At 40.2% G+C, this 21,740-nt stretch overlaps 2 protein-coding genes across 2 annotated transcripts; both read right to left on the bottom strand.

Annotated features, from left to right (window-relative positions):
• Positions 1–1,108: 1,108 nt before the first annotated feature.
• Positions 1,109–3,856, bottom strand: rbm15b (RNA binding motif protein 15B; the record flags this gene model as incomplete). The annotated part of the gene is given in 2 exon segments (XM_080846492.1): positions 1,109–3,811; positions 3,814–3,856. Coding segments are annotated over 2 exon segments (2,562 nt in total). The 3' UTR covers positions 1,109–1,292.
• A 2,240-nt stretch (positions 3,857–6,096) lies between these two features.
• manf (mesencephalic astrocyte-derived neurotrophic factor) lies at positions 6,097–11,768 on the bottom strand. Its single transcript, XM_080846787.1, has 4 exons — positions 11,574–11,768; positions 7,855–7,982; positions 7,609–7,750; positions 6,097–6,534 (listed from the first exon to the last, which is right to left on the bottom strand). The coding sequence occupies exons 1-4, from the start codon at positions 11,659–11,661 to the stop codon at positions 6,350–6,352; spliced, it is 543 nt and encodes a 180-aa protein (XP_080702913.1). The 5' UTR covers positions 11,662–11,768; the 3' UTR covers positions 6,097–6,349.
• Positions 11,769–21,740: the final 9,972 nt, after the last annotated feature.

Below are 21,740 nucleotides of genomic sequence, written 5' to 3' on the forward strand. Positions count from 1 at the left end.
TACACAGCTTTTTGTGACCCACAGGATGATACTAAAAATTAGTCACAGTACTATATTGGACAGTGCATAATTCAACATACCATAAAAAATTAAGACAATTTAACACAAGGACATGACGTGTTTACTTAACTTTTTGCATACAGCATACAGTTCATAATGACTTTAAATAACAAACTACCTGATATATTAAAAAGGAGTGTGTCATCTTCCCTTTGTAGAGTTCAACAATAATAACTAAATGAGAACAGGTTTGAATAAACATTTTGTGCAACAAGACCGAGGAAACAGTTTAGTGTCAATTTTAGAGCAAAACCTCTTTTACACTGGAGTGGTGTATAATTCATCCAGTCTTGTTTTCCTATGAATTATGCCCACTTGTATAAGATTGTAGTGTATTTTCAAAAGTTTTTAACTCGTACTAATGCTGTCCTTGATAATAGCTGTGATAAAGATTGATGCAGATAGAAGACAATTCAGGTTATGAGAGCTCAAAGGGGGAGTTAGAAATCGTTTGTTCTTTTTCTGTCTGCTCTGTCCAGATAACCGAACAGGATTCGGTGGAGGCAGTAATGATCACTAATGCCACTGAATGTTTGATGCCATGAGTTAAGGTAACTTAAGTAAAAAGTATTGTTATTCCTGCCTTTGCTTGAAGAAGGATTACACCAATACAACATTGCAGAGGTAGATAAGGGCCTTTTTAGACTATATCCCTTATACAGTTTCTTGTTGCCAAGAAGCAGACAGTTCAATAAGCCCTGACGTTCCTTTGTCAGTACAAACATACAATCAAAAGAAGTCAGGGAAGTTAAACAGGAGTCAAATTGTGTGTGGGTGCGATACAGATTAATTAGATCCAGAAGAAAAACTGTTCACATCAGTCACTTCCTGACAGACAGACATCCATTAAAACTGGATCAATCAAAAATATCCATTGCAAAAATGCCCCCTTGCATGCATTAGAAAATACAACTTTTACATTTTAAGACATATCATGTTATGGACCACTAATTTAAAAAAAAAAGGTAAAAATTAAAAGACAGCGTTTCTCTTGGCTTTGCAGACCAAATCTTTTTTTCGAAATACATATCCAAATCACCATGTTCACTACAGTCTGCAAACAGCTGTCAGTCATGTAAAATGTAACTGTTTTCAAACTGGAAGCTGCAGGGCAGGAAGATCCTTATGCCAGGACTGTGGGCTTCTCAGACGGACAAGGACACTTCTGTCTGCCTAGGTTTCTCATGGCTGTAGAGTTTTGTCCACCTAAAAACTACCAAGAAACAATTTTGTTAAATAGTATCTTTCACAATGACAATGACCAAGTGTTCCTCCTCCACTTTGCCTGAAATTCTGATGGCACTCTTCAGGTATTGCTGGGAAAAGTCACACGGTGGGAAAGCATACAACATGCCTCCTCCCTCTTGCTCTTTGGCCCCTCCAAGTGGCAGGCTAATAACACCAGCTGCCTGTTTGTTTCTGAGGTATGTCACCAGATTTCTTAGCAGGCGCTTCTGTAGGCCCGGTTCAGTAGGAGGGGGCTCTCTCTCCATGGGGGCTTGCAGGGCAAGCAGCACCGTATAGCCCTCAGGTCCACCCAGATGAATGCGACGCATTACCTCATCCAGCTTGGGCTGGTCCAGCCTTAGACGCTGGGCGATCTTCAGTTGGCCAATGCTGGTAGGCTTGCTAACTGCAGGGTCCCGCAGCAAGGTTAGGGCAAAAATAGAGCTCCCCTCTAGCAAGTGCATGTCAGTGGGAAAGCAGCTGTTTTTCAACACAAGTGATCCATGCCACACCTGGTTTAGAGACTGGGCAAGCTCAAAAAGTGTGCCCACAGGCTTCTGTTTTTTTTCCATCTGCGAATCTACATCAGTCTCACCGACACACTTCCTCTGTTTTAGCAGTGTGGGGGGTTTTATGTGTGTGTCTGAAGGCTCCTTGCTGATATTTGGAGAATGGAGCCCCCCTTCAGGTGACTCTTCCTGAGGCTCAGAAGTGGAATCTGGGAGCCGTGTGCACGCTCGCTCTGGGCTGTCTTCTGGTGACACCGGGCCACCACTGCCACCTGCTCTGGTTTTGGAACGCCCCCGGGCATCACAGGGCCTCTCACTGGACCGACTGCCGCGTTTCCGTCTCACCCCTCCTCCACGCTCCACATCCCGGTCCTTCAGCCAGCGCTCCCTGCTGCGGCTTCTGCTGCGTGCGCGGGTGCGCCCAAATACTTCCAGTGATGCCGTCCGCCTCTCCAAGTTTTTTGGGGGACTCCAGTCTTGCTCAGCCACCAGGGGACGCTCCCGTTCAGCAAACAGTGGATGAGTGGGAGAGTGCCCCCGCACCCTCAGTTCCCGTTCTAAGCTACGGTGGTGGCTGTAGCCATCTGTAAGCAGCTCATAATGGGCAGGGAGGGCAGCCAGTGGTGGCTGGTACTGCTGAGGGTATCCACGAGGAGAATCCTCAGCTTTGGCAAAGTCCACACGGAGCCGTCGGCTGGGCCCACCCAGAGGGAAACCCCTCATCTGTGTGCAGGCAGCTTGTGCTGCATCTAGGCTTTCGTACTGAACATAGGCAAAGTTGTCACCTTTCACATAGTCAATGGTGCGGATACTGCCAAAGCGGTCAAACTCACGAGCCAGTGCAGCAAGAGAAATGTTAGGTCCAAGACCCCCAACCCACAGCCGGGTCGTGGGGTTGGCTTTACCATAGCCAATCTTTACGGCGTTGCCTCCAATGATGCGTCCCTGCATTGCCACTTTAGCCCGGTGTGCCATGTCTAGGTTCTGGAACTTCAGGAAGGCATAGGCTCCTCCCTGGCCACGCGCAGGTCGTTTTATCACCACTTCCTCTATTATGCCATATTTCTCAAAGCCTTGCCTCAACTCAACCTCTGACACACTGTGCTCCAAATTTCCAATAAAAAGGTTTCTTGTAGCACGTTGGTCATCCTCTGGCTTTAAGTCCTCCTCTGGAACTTGGTAGGTATAGGGACGGCCTCTTTCATCCAACACATTGTAGTAATCCAAGACCCGCTCACGCTCCCTACTAAGGCCCAAACCATCTGCTGGGTAATGTCTGGGTCTTGCTTCTCTTATGCTGCTAACACTTGCCCCTGGGGAAAGGGACCTCTGTCTATACTGGTACACACTATGTAGGGGCACATACCCGACATCAGGCGGCGTGCAGCTGCGTCGCCTCATATACATGGGCTCTACTTTGAGTGGGCGGTCATACAGTACTAACCTGGCTTTCATGTGCCTGGCTTCTCGGGCGTTCTCTGTGTGTCTGAAATTCACATAGGCAACACGACCGAGCTCCGGGGTATGCGACAGCTTCACACTGACATCTCCAAACTTTTTAAACTCGTGAAATAATCCGTCTTCCACATGCTCGTCAGACAACTGTGAGCCAAGGTTGCTAATCAGTAATGTTTTGTATTCCAGCCCGGCTGCCGTCCGGCTGCCTAACAATTCGGCTGACGATTTACCCACTACGGATGTAGTTCGCAGGGGTGGGCGACCGAGTAAACCAATTTCATGATGAGTACGATGAAGCAAATCCCCGACGACACCCCTCTCCTCCCGCAGCCTTGGCTTCTCTCGCTCCCTGCTCCGGCTCCGCGCCTGATGCTTGTGATAACATCTGGTATCAGCAAGCGATACAGCGAGCGGTGTGGGCCCATCATCTCTACGACTCTCTTCTCGTTCCCTCTCCCTTATTCGCTTTGATATTGGTCTTGCAGGGCTCGAGTCACGCTCGGCTTGTCTTTTCATTTTCAGACGATACTCAACTTTCCCGTGCGAATGTAAAATCATACGGCTTGGAAGCAAATCCCTCCAATGCGGCGAGACTTGCACATCAATTGCGGTTGCAAATCGAAAAAGATTTTGCTGAAGTGCCACAATAGAGTGGCCAGAAGGCGAAATAAACTGGATAAACACATTTACAACGTATTAGCATCCTTGAACGCTTACCCAATCCGCCATCTTGAACAATAGCAATGTGAGCGCGCTCTTAGTTGAGGGAGGAGATGCGAACAGACGTCAGTCGGAAGGAAATGACATCACTTCCTAACACAGTCCAAAACATAGATTTTCAATGAAACAATCAAAAAAAAATCCTCATATTTTTTCGCAGCCCAGTCCTCACAGTCCCTGAAATTGAAACAATAAATACATAAAATATCTAAATACTAGTTTGTTCCGACAGGATGTTTTAACTAGGACATCTGGAGGATTTCTGACATAGGGTCCTATTGGCGAGCAAGCTTAGAGACCAATAAATAGACACCTAATTTGGCTCGATTGTGGTTTTAAATTCAAGCTCATACCACAAGTAATGCAGTTCCATGTATGGTCCAAACATCACCATGTTCATGCTGATTTGACAGAACACCACCAGAGAAATGTCAATGACTACAAGGTACCGAGAGCTAAATAAAAACACCCAAGACTTGCATTTAAGTGCCAGAAGGCAGACACTTCAGCTGTAGTTGCTGAGCTACTGCTTGACTGTCACCTGTTGCATGCAAGGACTTTAAAGTGCATATTTTGAAGTTTGGATATTATTGTATGATCTTTGCTGAAAGTGATGCAAAATAGCTGTGCAAAATAGCAGTCACCTCCACAATTACTGGTACCCCTGGTAAAGTTGAGTAAATAGGGAATTCACCATTAATCCAACCTTCATTAGTAATTTATTCTGAGAAAAAAAGTATATATTGTAAAAAACGTATATTTATAAAATGTATATATATTGTGAAATTATCATAAACATAATGTAACTGAAGCATTTTTTGTTTCACTGATATTTTACTTTTTTTAAGTTGATCAGACTGTTCAGGAACCTTTAACCTTTGTGTTGACCTTAAATCAGGTAGTAGCTATAAGACATAGTGGAGGATTGCTTAGAGAGGCAAAACAATTGCCAAGGATCAGGATGTTGACGTGGTTCAGGAAAAAGTTGCATCCTGGGTTCACCATGTCTATAAAACTGCCATCAGATGCCACCTCCACGGCAACAGATTATTTGGAAGGCCTGTCATGAAAAAAGCCTTTCCTGTCATGTAACCACAAACGTAAGCACCTAGAGCTTGCTAAGCGCCACTGGGACTTTGACTGGAGCCATGTTCTTTGATCAGATGAAAAGACAATTGAGCTTTTTGGCAACAGACAGTCAAGGCGGGTTTGATGTCTATAATGAAAAATCCTGATCCCCAGTATGGTGGAGTCTGTTATGTGGTGTGCCTGTTTTTCCTCCAGAAATCTGGTTAGGGTAGCTAATCTAGTCCCTAAACTGAAAACATTCCCACAAACACAATCACTGAAATTAAAAGTTTTTTAAGTGCCCAAAGCATATTGACGTGCCATAACATGAATTTCAACATTAACCTCCTCATTTTTATGGATGTTATTTCTAAAGGAGAGTTTTCAACGGCTCAACATCTATTAGCTTATCATTGATAGTTTGGTGTTAAACATGTAACTTAATCTATTCCCTAAAATGAACAAGGTTACAGAGCTTGTCAATGTTAACCTGTGACTTTCAATGTAGACCTAGTATATCTTTATGATGTAAGACAGCCATCTGCTTGTCGTGGCGCACAAGACCATGAATCGAACAATATGCACATCCTCGGAATAACACTGGAGACATGTAAGATTGTGCAACCACATAATACGCAAAGGGACAAACACTCAGGGTGCCAACGCAGTTTCACCCCCACTTGGCCTCCGGTCTGTAAAATATACCTTGAAGTTAACTGGGTGATCCTTTCCCATACAATTGGCATGATGCTTTAGCAGTTCAGTTACAACAGTACAAGGAACACTAGGAGCCCTAATTACATAGGGAAACGAGCACCGCAAACAGGCTTTTTTCACCTCAGCAATGTGTTGAAGTTGTTCAGGAGCATAAAGTAATTGCTGAGTTTAAAAAAATGTTGTATCTACATCAGCGTCACATGTACTACGGATGCAAGCACACCCACATGGTCATGCACACATTAGAAGATCCAATAATGCAATTTAAATTTTTTTTTCATAAAAAACATCATTATCACGGTGAAAGGTTGTAACACAGTCCATGTCTAGTCCATCATCGGTTTTTATGGTTTTAATGAAAAATTATAGAACAACTGGGATAAACATACAGTTTCTACATAGGTACATCGTGATAAAAATCAAGTACGTTTTGCAAAAATGTCTCTCTCATTCAATCAGGAGACCATTCCTTACAAAGATATGCAAGACTGTCACACTGTAGGGTTCAGAAAAATGCTGCGTTGTGAACATCAGCCCACAATACCTTAAGCTTCTCCCAAACGTTCAGGATTTCAATAGAATGAGTTACGTTAGAATTCTGTCCGTGCCTTGGCTGCATTCGGAGCATATTTTGGCATGAGTTCCTGGATTTTGCGGATGAAGTCGTTCTTCTCCACACAGCCTTTACACGTCTCATCCCAGTGCTCTAGGATTTTCTTCAACTCCTTCACCTTAAGTGTTTTCAATTCCACCGTGCTTAGGTCCAACTCTTTCTCTGTAGAAGGAAAGACATGGTCATGAGATATGATGGAGACTCAACTGAATAGTTTCATGTTATTACAACCTCCCTTTTCAGGTTTTCGTATTCTTGATGGCTACTTAAACAAACTGCAAAATGAGGAAGTCATGTCACACTGAAACAGTGCAGCACAGTGCATTTGATTTGCAAAACACTTTAGCTATGCAATAGAAGGGGCACTTAAATTCTTCATTTGTGATTACCTTGATGGAAGAGGTTGAATACATGAGCATAGAAATTGACAATTGTAAGGTCAGCAGAAAACTTAACATTATCATATCAAAAATATACAAAACATGCATTACAAGAACAGACAATAGGTGTTACAGCCAGGAAACACAGAGTTTACAAAGTGCATAACCTGGATGGCTAGTGGTAAAGACACAGGTGCTTATCTGTCCTTCAAACGACCATGCTATCAAAATGAATTAGAGGATGGTACCAAAACTAGTTGCCTATAAAACCATACCTCAAAAGGTGAGAAATTGTTGCATAGTGTTACTTTAAGACTTGTCTTGAGAGCCACTGTTGTAAGTAAATATAATAATCTCCTGGTCAGCAAATACTGATAACTATTCCCTTTTAATCCAAGAATTGCAGAACACTGTTGGGATCTGGGGGGCTTGGGGAGATGTTGGCCACTGACTGGTGGAATATTTAGTCCAATTTATATGCTTCCAGAGAGTGTTTGCATTATTTAGCATCACTGCCAACCCTCTTTTTTTTTGCATTGCTTTATGAACTGAATCAAAGTTTCTTTCTTGTTTGGGTTTTCATGCAAATCCCATCCATGAGCCCTGAGTGATCTGGCATGGAATTAAGTGCCTCACCATTTTGTGAAGCAGTCTTCCATATATTATATATATATAGAATGTTATAATGTAAATATATATAGAATGTTAATGCTGGTATCAGTGTAGGTGACAACCACAATTACATTAACGTCATGCATAAACAAGCATTTAAGACAAAGTCTGGTTACATGTGCTAACTAAATCCCATGCTGTGCTGACAATCAATGTTGGTTTGTAAAATAGCAACTCAGCATACCATATTTAAGCTCACAGATTTGACTGTCTTTCTTCTTGAGTTTCTCACAGATCTTCTCCACTGGCACATGGTGACTCAAGGGCTTGGAGACCTCGTTGATGATTTTAGTGGCTGCATCACTTGTTGCTCCTATGTAGTAACACTGTATGCCAAAGTGAATGTTAAAAACATCAAAGTACACTTAAATCATACTAGTCTATTATGCATAACTGCAAAACCAGTTACAAAGGAAACGAAAATACTCACAAGCCTATTCTCCTTTCCCTTCGCATCCTTACAGGTTTTGACGAACGCCTTCTCAATTTCTGCACTGTTGAACTTTACATCATTGTCTTTCAGTGACTGATAAAATCTCCCAAGGAAACTTACACACACTGCAAGAAAGAAGAGAAAATGTTAATAATCAGACATAGGAATTAATCTGATAGGGGTCCTAAAATAGACTGTTTTTTTTTACACACAAGCACCATTCAATATAGAAAAAATTGTAACTAGAAAATGCATTTCCTGAAGGAAATACCAGTGCATGAAATGCAAAAGTTAAGAAAGGAAGAAGAAAAGAAAGAAGAGTGAAAGAAGGAAAGAAGAAAGGAAAGAAGAGTGAAAGAAGGAAAGAAGAGTGGAAGATGGAAAGAAGAGTGGAAGAAGGAAAGAAGAAAAGAAAGAAGAGTGAAGAAAGGGAAGAAGAGTGAAGAAAGGAAAGAAGAGTGAAAGAAGGAAAGAATAGTTAAAGAAGGAAAGAAGAAAAGAAAGAAGCGTGAAAGAAGGAAAGAAGGAAAGAAGAAAGGAGAGTGAAGAAAGGAAAGAAAAGTGAAAGAAGGAAAGAAGAGTGGAAGAAGAAAGGAAAGAAGAGTGGAAGAAGGAAAGAAGAGTGAACAAGAGTGGCTCTGGATAAAGAGAAAAAGAGTGAAAATATTGAAAAAAGGAGATAAAAATGGAGTGAAGAAGAGAGATTGAGTGTGCAAGAAAGTAGACTGAGAGGGATAGAGAGAAAGATGGAGAGATGGAGAGAAAAAAAAGTAGAGAATGGAAGGTGTCTTAATGTTCCTAGTTACAGTTAAATTGAGAGGGACAGAGAAGAGGTTCCTTGGTTTGGCGCAGGTGTCAGTGAAGCACAGGTGCAAGCCAGTTTAAAGATCCTATTATGATGTCATAATGGCCCAATGTAAGTCAATGGGAAAATTTAGATTAGTTTTTATTTAATATCTTAAAAAGTATAAAGTTTAGAAAAGTGAAAAATACATAGCATAAGTGTCCTTTACAAGACCTACGCGACAAAGTTTGAATGACGTTTCTACGTTAAGCGGTTCGGGCTGAATTAATCGCAGAAAAAGGTAACAAGAATAAGAAGAAGAAGCCTAGGAATAACAATACAGGGCATTTCATGCATTGTAATTAACTAGTCGACTTAGTGTATAATGCATAGCCTAAGAAACAAATTCCTTCCCTGCGCCGTTAATTGGTGGGTGCAGTCTGGTTTTGAAATGGTACAGACGTAATACTTTTTCTTGCCACTGATAGGATTGTTGGTGCCGTTGGGTTTGCTATCGTAAACAATAGAAAGCAAGGCAAATGCTTAACAAAAACCTGTAAGTACACCACGGCACTGTACCAAAGTCATATAGGCAAGTCTCTCCACTCGACAGGCATCATAGCAAAGCCCCTGAGCAGCTATTTCAGGCAAACAAGATCATGCTCCTATATAAATGAATGGGAGAGATCAGGCTTAACGGGCGAGAACAGAGCTTAAACTGCACAAAACGCTGCTAAAAAAGCGTCTGAAAATGCACATGACATAGTTGCCATCATATCTTTTTGTGACAAAACTACTGGGAGTAGAGAGCTAATATTTGGGACTAATGAGTGGGAGCTATTGTCACACTTGACATGGAATGACTCTAGGGTGTGTACTATGCACTAATGTTAATATGAAGTGAATATGAACTTGTGTTAATATGCACAGGCACCCTGAGGGTTTCTACCTTTTCTTATTATGAGGGGCCAACTGAAAGATAAATAGCTGCACAGGCACCCTGAGGTTTTGTAGGTCTACCTTTTCTTAGGTTAAACTGAGGAGTTAACTGACAGATTTCTAGCTATTATTTCATGCAAATGGAATTCTGCCATTTAAATCATATATGGTTATTTAAGTTTCCTTAGCTAGCATAGCCACTAGATAACCACAGCGACCAGGAAAGACCATTTTGCTGAATAGCCTGAATCAAGGTTTAATGACTAAAAATCAGCAAAACCAATAAAAGGAAGTCTTAGGTTAGAAGGGACCACAACCACTTGTGGATGGTGTTAAATTAACTCTCACCGACTTTTCTTTCATTTCACAAGCAAACGGAAAGTTCAAGTTGGGATTTCATGCGATAAAGTCCAGATGCCAGGCACCTGCAATCTACAGCAGAATACATTGGGAATAGGAATATAATGGACATGGAAGGGGTCGTTTCTGATCTTTACTTCTTGGAATGTACAATTAACACTCAATTAAAGCATATCCACCATAAGGTAAATAGACCCATCAGACTTCTCTAGGCTTGTCCTTAAAACGGTCATGTGCTGGAATAGTTTAGTAACCCATAGCATGCTAATGTTTCATTGCAAAACATTTTTAACTGAAATATGTTGGCCACGTCCATATGTCTTTCTTTAGGACTATACAGTTGCACTACTGTTTCTATCTATAACGTATACATGCTTCATTAATGTGTAAAGAGCTCAGAGTGCTCCACGAGTGGTAAAGCGCTACATAAATGCAGTCCATTTACCATCTCCCTGTGCTTTAGTTTTTGTTCATCTTTTTAATTGAATAACCTCAATTGGTCATACATGTTATTCATTTGATGAAATCTTTGTATATTTACTGCTTAGGCAGGATAATGGAATACTGTTTACTGTATGTTTCCAAATTATTATACAGGGACATTATCATTGTCAACACCTTTAGCTCAGGGGAAGATTCGTATTTACTACAGCCATTTGACAATTATCAGTAGGAGCATTCTCATGCAATTTTTCAGTTTTCCCCAAATTCACCAGAGGTCACCATTTTAGGGCTAACTTTAAAAATGTTCTGTCTTGGGTTCACAGATGTATGCTTCATACCCTGTGTCAACCACAGACCTATATTTACATTGATACATTCTATTTTCCAATGTACAACAACTTTGTTGCCCATTTTGTTGCATGTGAAAGGCAGACATTTCTCTTTACCTTGCATGTGCAGAAAGCGAAATCACGTTTAGAAGCTGTTTATCTTTATCTAGTCTGTTCATTTTACCTAAATCTACTAATTTGGAGAGGAGTCATCAATCCACTAACACACTTTAACCGCACATGTTAATTTGATTCAGATGTGCTGATAATGTACAACCTGATTCTTTAAACGTCTTACTCTTTAAAAGTCAGTCACAAACACACTATTCTACTGTAACTCTTATGCATTGCTAATGAGCTAACTTCCGGGAACTATTCAAAGGCTCCACGATCCGCCATTGCTGTAAAAAAAAAAAAAAACATTGAACATTGAGCGGAGATGACGCGACTCATCTCTACATGGCTCTTGGTATAGCTAGCTAACATCAACGTAACATTTGCTATCAATAAGCTCGCGCTTTTTAAGTGGGTGAGTGACATTTACTGGCTAAATTGTAAAGCTTCACTCCAAACCATCAACGTCTAGATAAGCAAAATTTTGCTGTAAAAATACCTTGACATAACCGGAACAATTACATACTAAACAAGCTTGTTTGATTGAGACAACAAGGCATGATACTGGCTACAGCTGGAAGCTCCTGATGACTGGGTAGCAACGTTAACTTATGCAATGATTCAGGTGTCTAACAAAGATGTTTCCTAACCTGTTTAGAACCTTACCAACACATGGGTCCGGACCTCACGAACCCTAAATGATTCGGCAGGTAACGTAAATAATACATATTTGTACAAGCACTCACCTTCACAATCGCCATCTTTTAAAGCGTCAATACTACTTGGTACCAAAGCAAGAATTACTGCCACATATAGACTGCTTAAATATAACATCGTGAGCACTGCAATAACGCCAGATATCACTAACGTTACAGTTACTACAAGGTACGTTTTGAGGCATCCAGTATGCCGGTTGGCGAGCAAGAGACGTAGCTAAGATACTAATTCAAACTTCCTACTCAAATGAGCCCGCCCCTGTAGAGCCCATTGGTGGTCTCACCACGATGCAGTAAGTAATTGGTTCATATAGTAGTTTGTTCCAACAACAGTTAACTGATAGGTTTAAATATATTCTTTTCAGGGACAGAGTCCAGTTGTCGCCCTTCCATTGGCTAACACCACTTCCTCCATAACCATGAGAAGAAGTTTCAGTCACTGGGCTCTGTAAAGCGCCTTGAGACAAGTTTATTGTTTTGCTGCTAAATAATTAAAATTGAATTCAATTGAATTCGTTGTTGCTCCAAAATTAGCCTCTTCACCCATTCCCTATCGCCTTCCACAAACCAATTGCAGGGAGCGATGAATTAAACTAGTTATAACAAGTGGATTATAAAACCCTCCAACAGAATCATCTGTTTCCTTAAAGTTGGTATATTTGATGACAATTCAAGCACATGGAGATGTTTTATTGGTTTGACTGATAATTCATTTTCGTTCATAAACCAATACAACCAGTGGTGTAGTGGTCCCTGGAGAAGTTGGCTATAGGCTACTCTTAATTTTTTTAAGCAGCCCATACAGCACAGGATAAACGCCCTGTTTTGAGAAGTGGGTAAACTCAATGCTGACTGAAAAATAAGTGGGTATACTCCGTATACCCATGACTACACCAGTAGGCCCTAATACATGTGCCAATGTGATCAGAACAGTTTATCGTATCGTATTCGCGTGTAGGTGTGAACATTTTCAAGGGAAACGGCTCTTGTCGTTACGTGTTTACATGTGCAAAATGTGAACCGTTTACATTGCCTCGGGCATGCGCAAAGACCACGGAGATGTGCTCCCACCTGGTTTGTTTACCAACAACATCAACGTGGATCCGCATCTTGCACAGGCAGTGTAGTGGCTTAAAGTTCCCTTCTTTCTATCAGCATATAGTTCTTAATATTTTCTTTGAATAACCACTCCCAGATGGAAAGAAAACGAGTCTACGCGTGGATGTGTTTCAACAACGGTAGAAAACTGTGTTTGCTCCGTCTTTTACTGAACTCATAATTATTTGACAGTGGTATTAGTTACAGTTGAGACACCCGAAATAACTTGCATGCGCAGCAATCCTGAGACGTGATTTTTAGTTTGCACATGAATACTAACGTACGGAACCCTGGAGGGGTCATCACAAAATGTTTCACATGTGCAGAGAACGTGCGCTCGTTTTACTAGAACGTGCGCTTGTTTTACTACAAAGTGCTCTCGTTTTACTATAGTGTGCTCTCGTTTTACTATAGTGTGCTCTCGTTTTTCTTTATTGTGCGCTCGTTTAACTAAAGTGTGCGATCGTTTTTCTATAGTGTGCTCTCATTTTACTAAAGTGTGCCCTCGTTTTACTATAGTGTGCTCTCATTTAACTAAATTGTGCTCTCACTTAAAGCATTGTAAAACGAGGGAACCATTTATTAAAACGAGGACACTATTTACTAAAACGAGGGAACGATTTGGTACAATGAGAGCATCATTTAGTGTGTGCACGATCTACTTAAACGTGGCCACAATTTGTAAAACGTGCACTCGATATTGTCTTGAGTTGACACATTTAAACATGAGCACGTTACAACAATCCAGGAGATAGTGGAAACCTGTCTAGCGAGATGGATCTGGTCAGGGTATACCATGGTTTGGGCATGGCTTACAAGGATATATTGAGAACTTTAGCCACCCAGCATGCCATGGTTATGAGTTTGAGCACATTAAAAAGGATGCTGAGAGCGAACCTTCTCCTTCACTTTTTTTCCACACCTCGCATGTCATTGAACTCCTCCTACAGATCCTATAGTTACCACATAATTGAACTCCGCCGTGCCGCAGAGGCAAAGCGGCAACTCTGCAAGGACAAACAGAGGAAGGCTCCACCACCACACACAACCTCAACATTCCAATGCCCACACTGCAGCAGAATCTGTGGGTCACGGATCGGCCTTTACAGCCACCTGAGGACCGACAAATAAGAAATAAGACAACCCTATAGAGAGGACAGTCATACTCGTCTCGAGTGACCGCCGAAGAAGAAGAAGAGTATAGGTAGGTGACATGATGATGAATGAAGAAATTCATTGGAGCAAATCTCTATGTGTGGAAAGTTGAAGGAGTCATCGTATGCCCATTTTATCACAAGTTGATATGGTTCATTGGGGTCTTAATGAAATGTCTGCAACATACTTTGGTCAGTATGCAAGGATCATATAAAACAGCAACCTTTTTACCGTATCTAAAAACAGCCATGACCTGTTTTGAGTGCCTGTTCATTTAAATGCTAATGAGCCAGCTCCCCCTTCCCTACTCACAACACTAATGAGGTGGAAGGAGGTGTGGGACATAACTTGTAGTAATGTATGTTTATCTCCATTTATTTCAGTGTTTGGACATAGTTTTCTCATTAAATCATTGTTATGATGAATAAATTACTCTTCCCTCTTTCTTACTTCGCCTACTGCTCATCTTGTGTCAATTGTTGACATGTTACAGCACACAAAACTGCTTCTATAGACTTTTATTGTCAGAAAGATTGCTATAAAGAATGCCACAGAGCTTTTTAAACATAGTTATTAAATTTACTGGCTGCACATAAGAGCACATTGTCTATAGGTAATGCATACAAAAAAGACCAATTATAATAAAAACATTGATTGCAAATATACACTTTGTGCCATCTGTATAGCCATACTGGAAACAGAACACTCTAAAGATGTGTGTCACCATTTATTTTCTAAATACAATGTAAACTTTGCTCAGCCATTACAGGTAGCATTAGAGAAGCTTTGTAAGCTGGTGTTGGGTATTTTCTGGGACGGAGAATCAGGGTGGTACTGCACTCCTGCATGGTGCTACGGATATGGAGAGATGCTCCATATGCTCAAGGAAGGTACATGGGGTTCAGACTTGCCATTCACAGATATAAAGAAAATATTGAATACAAATTGATAATAAAAACATTGATTACCAAAATACAATTTGTGCCATCATTAGCCATCCCAGAAAAAAGGAAACCTTTATAAATCCTGAACCCTCTTTCAAACCTGAAGAGAGGCATCAAAGACGCCAAAATGCAAGCAGGGATGGATTAACGAACGGGCCTACCGGGCCCAGGGGCCCATGAGCTCAGGGGGCCCATAAACTCAGGGGGGCCCTAAGCCAGAGCCTCTGCGTGAAGTCGCTGTTATGCATCTCTTATTTGTGGTTTAAAAAGGTGTATTTTGTTCATTTGCTAATGGCTTTAATTGAGTGTACCTGTGCTGTGTTAGAAAATGTGCATGTGCGCCAGGGGCATAACTAGACAATGCAGCCAGCGTGGAAGGTTCGTAGGCAAAGCAGACCCTGCTTTCAAAATGTTGTCGATATTATGGATGTCAAAGTGACGCTAGTTTAATGCAACATTAAATTTAATTAAAAAATGTTTTTTGACCATCTGAGATACCTTATGCGATGTATTCCGTCAAAATGGCAAACCTGTCTCTGTCATGGTTTTCATACTTTATAGGGGGAAATTGTCAATAGCAATCTAAGACAAATGAAATGCTTATCGTACATGTGACGAGACTATACGACAGGGGTGGGCAATCATTTTCCCCAGGGGGCCAAATGAGCAACTGAAAATATTTTGGAGGGCCGGGCCAAAATGCCGAACTCAATTATGCATAATATACATTTTATTTCTATATAAAAAGCAGTAAATGGCATTGTTTTGACCGCTGGTAAGAGTGTATGTTATTATTTGGCAATTAAAATGTGACGTTAGCTTTCAAAAATATAATTTATTCTAATTGAATTTCCAAAATGATAAACAAAATGTGAAATATTTTACTCATTTTCAGTCACATTAATAACAAAGGGCATTATACTCCTGAAACAAGGATTTTCTTAGCTTCACATCATCTTTGTAGCCAAAATAAACAAGACAACAAGTCACTGAACTGTGTAACTGTGTAAAGAAAAGTGCCCTGCTATACGATATAGCTAGTTTAGGCGCATAATCTGACATGGCACAAAGACAGTCGTGTATCTTTCATTAGTGTGTCTAATTATAACCTGTTTTATACACGACCCTGGAATGAGGCATTGTCCATTCTTTATCTGGCTGTGGAATTCTAGCCTTCCTCACACTTTTCAGGAGCATGTTCTGGTCCTGATAGGAGGCCACCATGCAAATCCATCTGCATACCAGGACTTGGTAATGGGACCAGTGTTTCCCTCTATGATGGAATCCTCAATAAGGAACATCTTGCTCTCCGTATAAGACTGGAGAGCTTTAATTCAAAGTGGCATAACTTTCAAGTTGCCCTGTATGAATGCCCTCTGTCCTTTCTCCAGTTTTAGTTTTGCTGTACCCAGGGCTTCATGATTTCCCCTCTGCGGGTGTATGGAGCATCCTCACACAATGTCGTTATCTCACCACATGTCCAGGGGTGCACATTGATGATGTGGTAAAGGATGGAGATCCACTTCTCTTTAAGTCTGGCTACACTTCCTCCACAGGTGCTTACACAATACCACAGGTGATTTGTTATCATCCTTATCCAGTCAGAGCTCCTCATTGTAGGCCTTTAGTAACCTCTTCTTTACAGACCTTACAATGTGCCACAGGTCATATTCTTGCTGTGTGTCTGTGTGTTTTAGTCTTAGGACCTGCACAGAAGGGTGGCAATAACAGAAGCTGTTCTTGACTTTGTGACTTTGGCGGTTTCCCGCACTACCAGTCTGACTTGGTATCCAGAAGCAAGTTCCAAATGTTGCATTGTGGTCAGAGCTGTCATATCTGCGGTCTCCACACACAACCAGTGGTTCATCATACACTGTAGCCAGCACAGCTTCACGTCATTTACCTCGGCGATGACATGAGCCTTCTGAATATTAAACAATTTTCAATTTTCTTTTAGACAATTTCCAGACCAATGGTGCCATACTATGAACTATTCTAGAATGTGAAATGGTATTCTCTCATTCATATAGTCCTTTTTAAAAAGACACATTTCCTGAGAGCGTGTTTGACAAATGGATTAAACTTTTTCAAAAGGGTGATTCCATTTGTCATAAAAACACACACAATTTCATATAATTTGTGTACCCTGTAATCCTCCAATATGGGTTTGGTAAATTGGCTTTTCATTTTTTTTTTTTCAATTCAATAAAACAAATTGTGTCAGTAGATCAATTTAAAGTAATGCTGGGTTTCTGCTTTGGCTGACTCATGTGATGTACAGTGCCCTCCACAAATATTGGCACTCCTAGTGAATGAGCAAAACAGGCTATGAAAAAATATGTCTTTGCTGTTTATCTTGGTCTTTCACTCAAAATATTCACAAAAATATTACCTTTTCATTGAAGTAAAATAACCGAAAGAAATAAAAACTGTTGACATTAAATAAATATTTCCCCCCGAAAACATGTGTGCCACAATTATTGGCACCCCTAGAAAAATCTTGTAATAAAAATGTAACTGAAATATAATTTCAGTCACGTTTTAAAATTTTAAATTCACCTGTTTGATAAGGAACTCCTAGAGGTCAACCATGGCTTCCTGTTCCACTGGCGTACCAATATGAGGTAACACAGGCCAAATTCCATTAATCATTCATCACTATGGGAAAGACCCAAGAACACAGTGACGATCTGTGACAGAAAGTTGTTGAGCTGCACAAATCAAGAAATGGACACAAGAAAATCTGAAAAGAAAACAGTTGAAAATACCCATTTCCACTATCAAAGAAATAATTAAGAAGTTTAAAGCGACAGGAGATGTAAGGAATCAGACTGGAAAAGGACCTGTCTGTAAATTGACCCCACGCACCGTGAGGGGGATGGTTCGACTGGCAAAATAATCTCCAAGGATCACAGCTGGAGAATTGTAGAGGTTAATTGAGTCTTGGGGTCAGAAAGTCTCCAAAACTACCATCAGACGCCACCTACATCACCACAGGTTGTTTTGGAGGGTTGCCAGAAAAAAGCCTCTGCTGTCAATTAACAACAAACTAAAGGGCCTACAGTTTGCCAAATGTAAGTCAGACTTTCAATGGGAACGAGTTATATGGTCAGATGAGACCAAAATAAAGCTTTTTGGCAACAAACATCGAAGGTGGGTTTGGCGTTGACAGAAAGATAGCCGTAGAGCATCCCATACCCAATATGAAGTATGATCTTTGATGTTGTGGGGCTGTTTTTCTTCCAAAGGCCCTGGACATCTTGTTAGGATACATGGTATCATGGACTCCATCAAATACCAGCAGATGTGAAATGAAAACCTAACCGACGCCTCCAGTAAGCTATAAATGGGTCGTGGTTGGACCTTCCAGCAGGACAATGATGCGAAGCACACCTCAAAATCAACACAAAAATGGTTCACCAACCGCAAAATAAAGGTTTTGCCATGGCCATCACAGTCCCCCGACCTAAACCCCATAGAAAATCTGCCTCCCTCCCCTCTCCAATTGAATCTGTTTGATTTTGAATGTTTAAAAATGTTTTATCATGTCTTTTCTCCTCTTTTTTATCCTAAGGGATATCACAATTATGGTAAGAATTTAATTTTGACCTGTGCCAGTGCCTATATCCCACACAGTAATGTGTGGGGATTTTCCCCTAACCTAAACCCCATAGAAAATCTGTGGGATGAGCAGAAGCCGAGTCTACAAACGTTGACCTCAGAATCTGAAGGATCTGGAGAGATACTGCATGTAGGAATGGTATCAGATCCCGTGCCATGTGTTCACCAATCTCATCACGCATTTTAGGAGAAGACTCAGAGCTGTTAGCTTGGCAAAGGGAGGCTGCACAAAACATTAAATAAAGGGGTGCCAATAAATGTGGCAAACATGTTTTGGGGAAAATATTTATTTAATGTCAACAGTTTTTTTTTTACTTTCAATCATTTTTACTTAAATGAAAAGGTAAGATTTTTGTTTTGAGTGAAAGACCAAGAGGATAAACAGCAAAGACATATTTTTTCATAGCCTGTTTTGCTCATATTCACTAGGGGTGCCAATATTTGTGGAGGGCACTGTAATTGTTTTTGCTTGATCCCCCCTTCATTGTATTGTTGCTATTGTTATTGTATGTCCCTTTTAGTAGACATAGACTATACCATATTTTTCCCAGATATATTCAATTGACTTTCGTCATTTTATTGTTATTGTGTAAACTCAGGACATTGCTTTAAGAGTTTAAAGCTCTGTCAATTTTCCTTGAATAAACAATGATTGATTAGTCTGCTTTTATTATCCTGTAATTCAAGATTTTAAGAATAAGCCAGTTGAAATTCACATAAGAATACTTAAACAACCTTGGTTTGCGCAGTGAGACTAAAGTGCTTAAGATGAATTGTATTATACTGGAGAAATACAGGCTCTGTGTAGTGTAATTTTTTTTTTCATTACGATTTACGGGCGGATGACACTTTATATTGAACTAGAAAATGCATTTCCTGAAGGAAATACCAGTGCATGAAATGCAAAAGTTAGGAAAGGAAGAAGAAAAGAAAGAAGAGTGAAAGAAGGAAAGAAGAAAGGAAAGAAGAGTGGAAGAATGAAAGAAGAAAGGATAGAAGAGTGAAGAAAGTAGAGAAGAGAGGATGAAGGAAAGAAGAGTGAAAGAAGAAAGGAAAGAAAAGTGAAAGAAGGAAAGAAGAGTGGAAGAAGGAAAGATGAGTGGAAGAAGGAAAGAAGAGTGAAAGAGAAAAAGAGAGTGAAAATATTGAAAAAAGGAGATAAAAATGGAGTGAAGAAGAGAGATTGAGTGTGAGAGAAAGTAGACTGAGAGGGATAGAGAGAAAGATGGAGAGATGGAGAGAAAAAAAGTAGAGAATGGAAGTTGTCTTAATGTTCCTAGTTACAGTTAAATTGAGAGGGACAGAGAAGAGGTTCCTTTGATTTGGCGCAGCTGTCAGTGAAGCACAGGTGCAAGCCAGTTTAAAGATCCTATTATGATGTCATAATGGCCCAATGTAAGTCAATGGGAAAATTTCGATTAGTTTTTATTTAATATCTTAAAAAGTATAAAGTTTAGAAAAGTGAAAAATACATAGCATAAGTGTCCTTTACAAGACCTACGCGACAAAGTTTGAATGAAGTTTCTACGTTAAGCGGTTCGGGCTGAATTAATCGCAGAAAAAGGTTACAAGAACTAGAAAATGCATTTCCTGAAGGAAATACCAGTGCATGAAATGCAAAAGTTAGGAAAGGAAGAAGAAAAGAAAGAAGAGTGAAAGAAGGAAAGAAGAAAGGAAAGAAGAGTGGAAGAAGGAAAGAAGAAAGGATAGAAGAGTGAAGAAAGGAGAGAAGAGAGGATGAAGGAAAGAAGAGTGAAAGAAGGAAAGAAGAAAAGAAAGAAGAGTGAAGAAAGGAAAGAAGAGTGGAAGAAGAAAAGAAAGAAGAGTGAAGAAAGGAAAGAAGAGTGAAAGAAGGAAATAATAGTTGAAGAAGGAAAGAAGAAAGGAAAGAAGAGTGAAAGAAGGAAAGAAGAAATGAGAGTGAAGAAAGGAAAGTAAAGTGAAAGAAGGAAAGAAGAGTGGAAGAAGGAAAGATGAGTGGAAGAAGGAAAGAAGAGTGAAAGAGAAAAAGAGAGTGAAAATATTGAAAAAAGGAGATAAAAATGGAGTGAAGAAGAGAGATTGAGTGTGAGAGAAAGTAGACTGAGAGGGATAGAGAGAAAGATGGAGAGTAGAGAATGGAAGGTGTCTTAATGTTCCTAGTTACAGTTAAATAGAGAGGGACAGAGAGAGAAAAGGTTCCTTTGATTTGGCGCAGCTGTCAGTGAAGCACAGGTGCAAGCCAGTTTAAAGACCCTATTATGACGTCATAATGGCCCAATGTAAGTCAATGGGAAATTTTCGATTCGTTTTTATTTAATATCTTAAAAAGTATAAAGTTTAGAAAAGTGAAAAATACATAGCATAAGTGTCCTTTACAAGACCTACGCGACAAAGTTTGAATGAAGTTTCTACGTTAAGCGGTTCGGGCTGAATTAATCGCAGAAAAAGGTAACAAGAATAAGAACTAGAAAATGCATTTCCTGAAGGAAATACCAGTGCATGAAATGCAAAAGTTAAGAAAGAACGAATAAAAGAAAAGTGAAAGAAGGAAGGAAGAAAGGAAAGAACAGTAAAAGAAGGAAATAAGAGTTGAAGAAGGAAAGAAGAAAGGAAAGAAGAGTGAAGAAAGGAAAGAAGAGTGGAAGAAAGAAAGAAGAGTGGAAGAAGGGAAGAAGAAAGGAAAGAAGAGTGAAGAAAGGAAATTAGAGTGGAAGAAGGAAAGAAGAGTGGAAGAAGGAAAGAAAAGTGGAAGAAGGGAAGAAGAGCCGAAGAAGATAAGAAGAAAAGAAAGAAGAGTGAAAGAAGGAAAGAAGAAAAGAAAAAGGTAAGAAGAGTGGAAGAAGGGAAGAAGAAAGGAAAGAAGAGTGGAAGAAGGAAAGAAGAAAGTAAAGAAGAGTAGAAAGAAGGAAAGAAGAGAGGAAGAAACAAAGTAGGGAAAGAAGAGTGAACAAGAGTGGCTCTGGATAAAGACAGTAAAGAGAGAGTGAAAATATTGAAAGAAGGAGAAAAAAGTGAAGCAGAGAGATGGAGTGTGAGAGAAAGTAGAGTGAGAGTGATAGAGAGAAAAAAAAGTAGAGTATGGAAGGTGTCTATTAATATTCCTAGTTATACAGTTGAATGGAGAGGTACAGAGAGAAGAGGACCCTTGGAGGCTTGCTGCAGGTGTCAGTGAAGCACAGGTGCAAGCCAGTTTAATTACCCTATTATGATGTCATAATGGCCCAATGTAAGTCAATGGGAAAATTTAGATTCGTTTTTCTTTAATAACTTAAAAAGTATAAAGTTTAGAAAAGTGAAAAATACATAGCATAAGTGTCCTTTACAAGACCTACGCGACAAAGTTTGAATGAAGTTTCTACGTTAAGCGGTTCGGGCTGAATTAATCGCAGAAAAAGGT

This window comes from Sprattus sprattus (assembly GCF_963457725.1).
Source record: "Sprattus sprattus genome assembly, chromosome: 10".
Taxonomy (NCBI): Eukaryota; Metazoa; Chordata; class Actinopteri; order Clupeiformes; family Clupeidae; genus Sprattus; species Sprattus sprattus.

Bases quoted from the DNA above. Each gene is read 5' to 3' on its own strand.
- manf (XM_080846787.1), bottom strand. From the start codon at position 11,661: ATGTTATATTTAAGCAGTCTATATGTGGCAGTAATTCTTGCTTTGGTA. The intron at 7,751-7,854 runs GTGAGTATTTTC...TTTGGCATACAG, and splicing joins AGGGAAAGGAGAATAGGCTT to TGTTACTACATAGGAGCAAC. The intron at 6,535-7,608 runs GTATGCTGAGTT...TTCCTTCTACAG, and splicing joins AATCTGTGAGCTTAAATATG to AGAAAGAGTTGGACCTAAGC.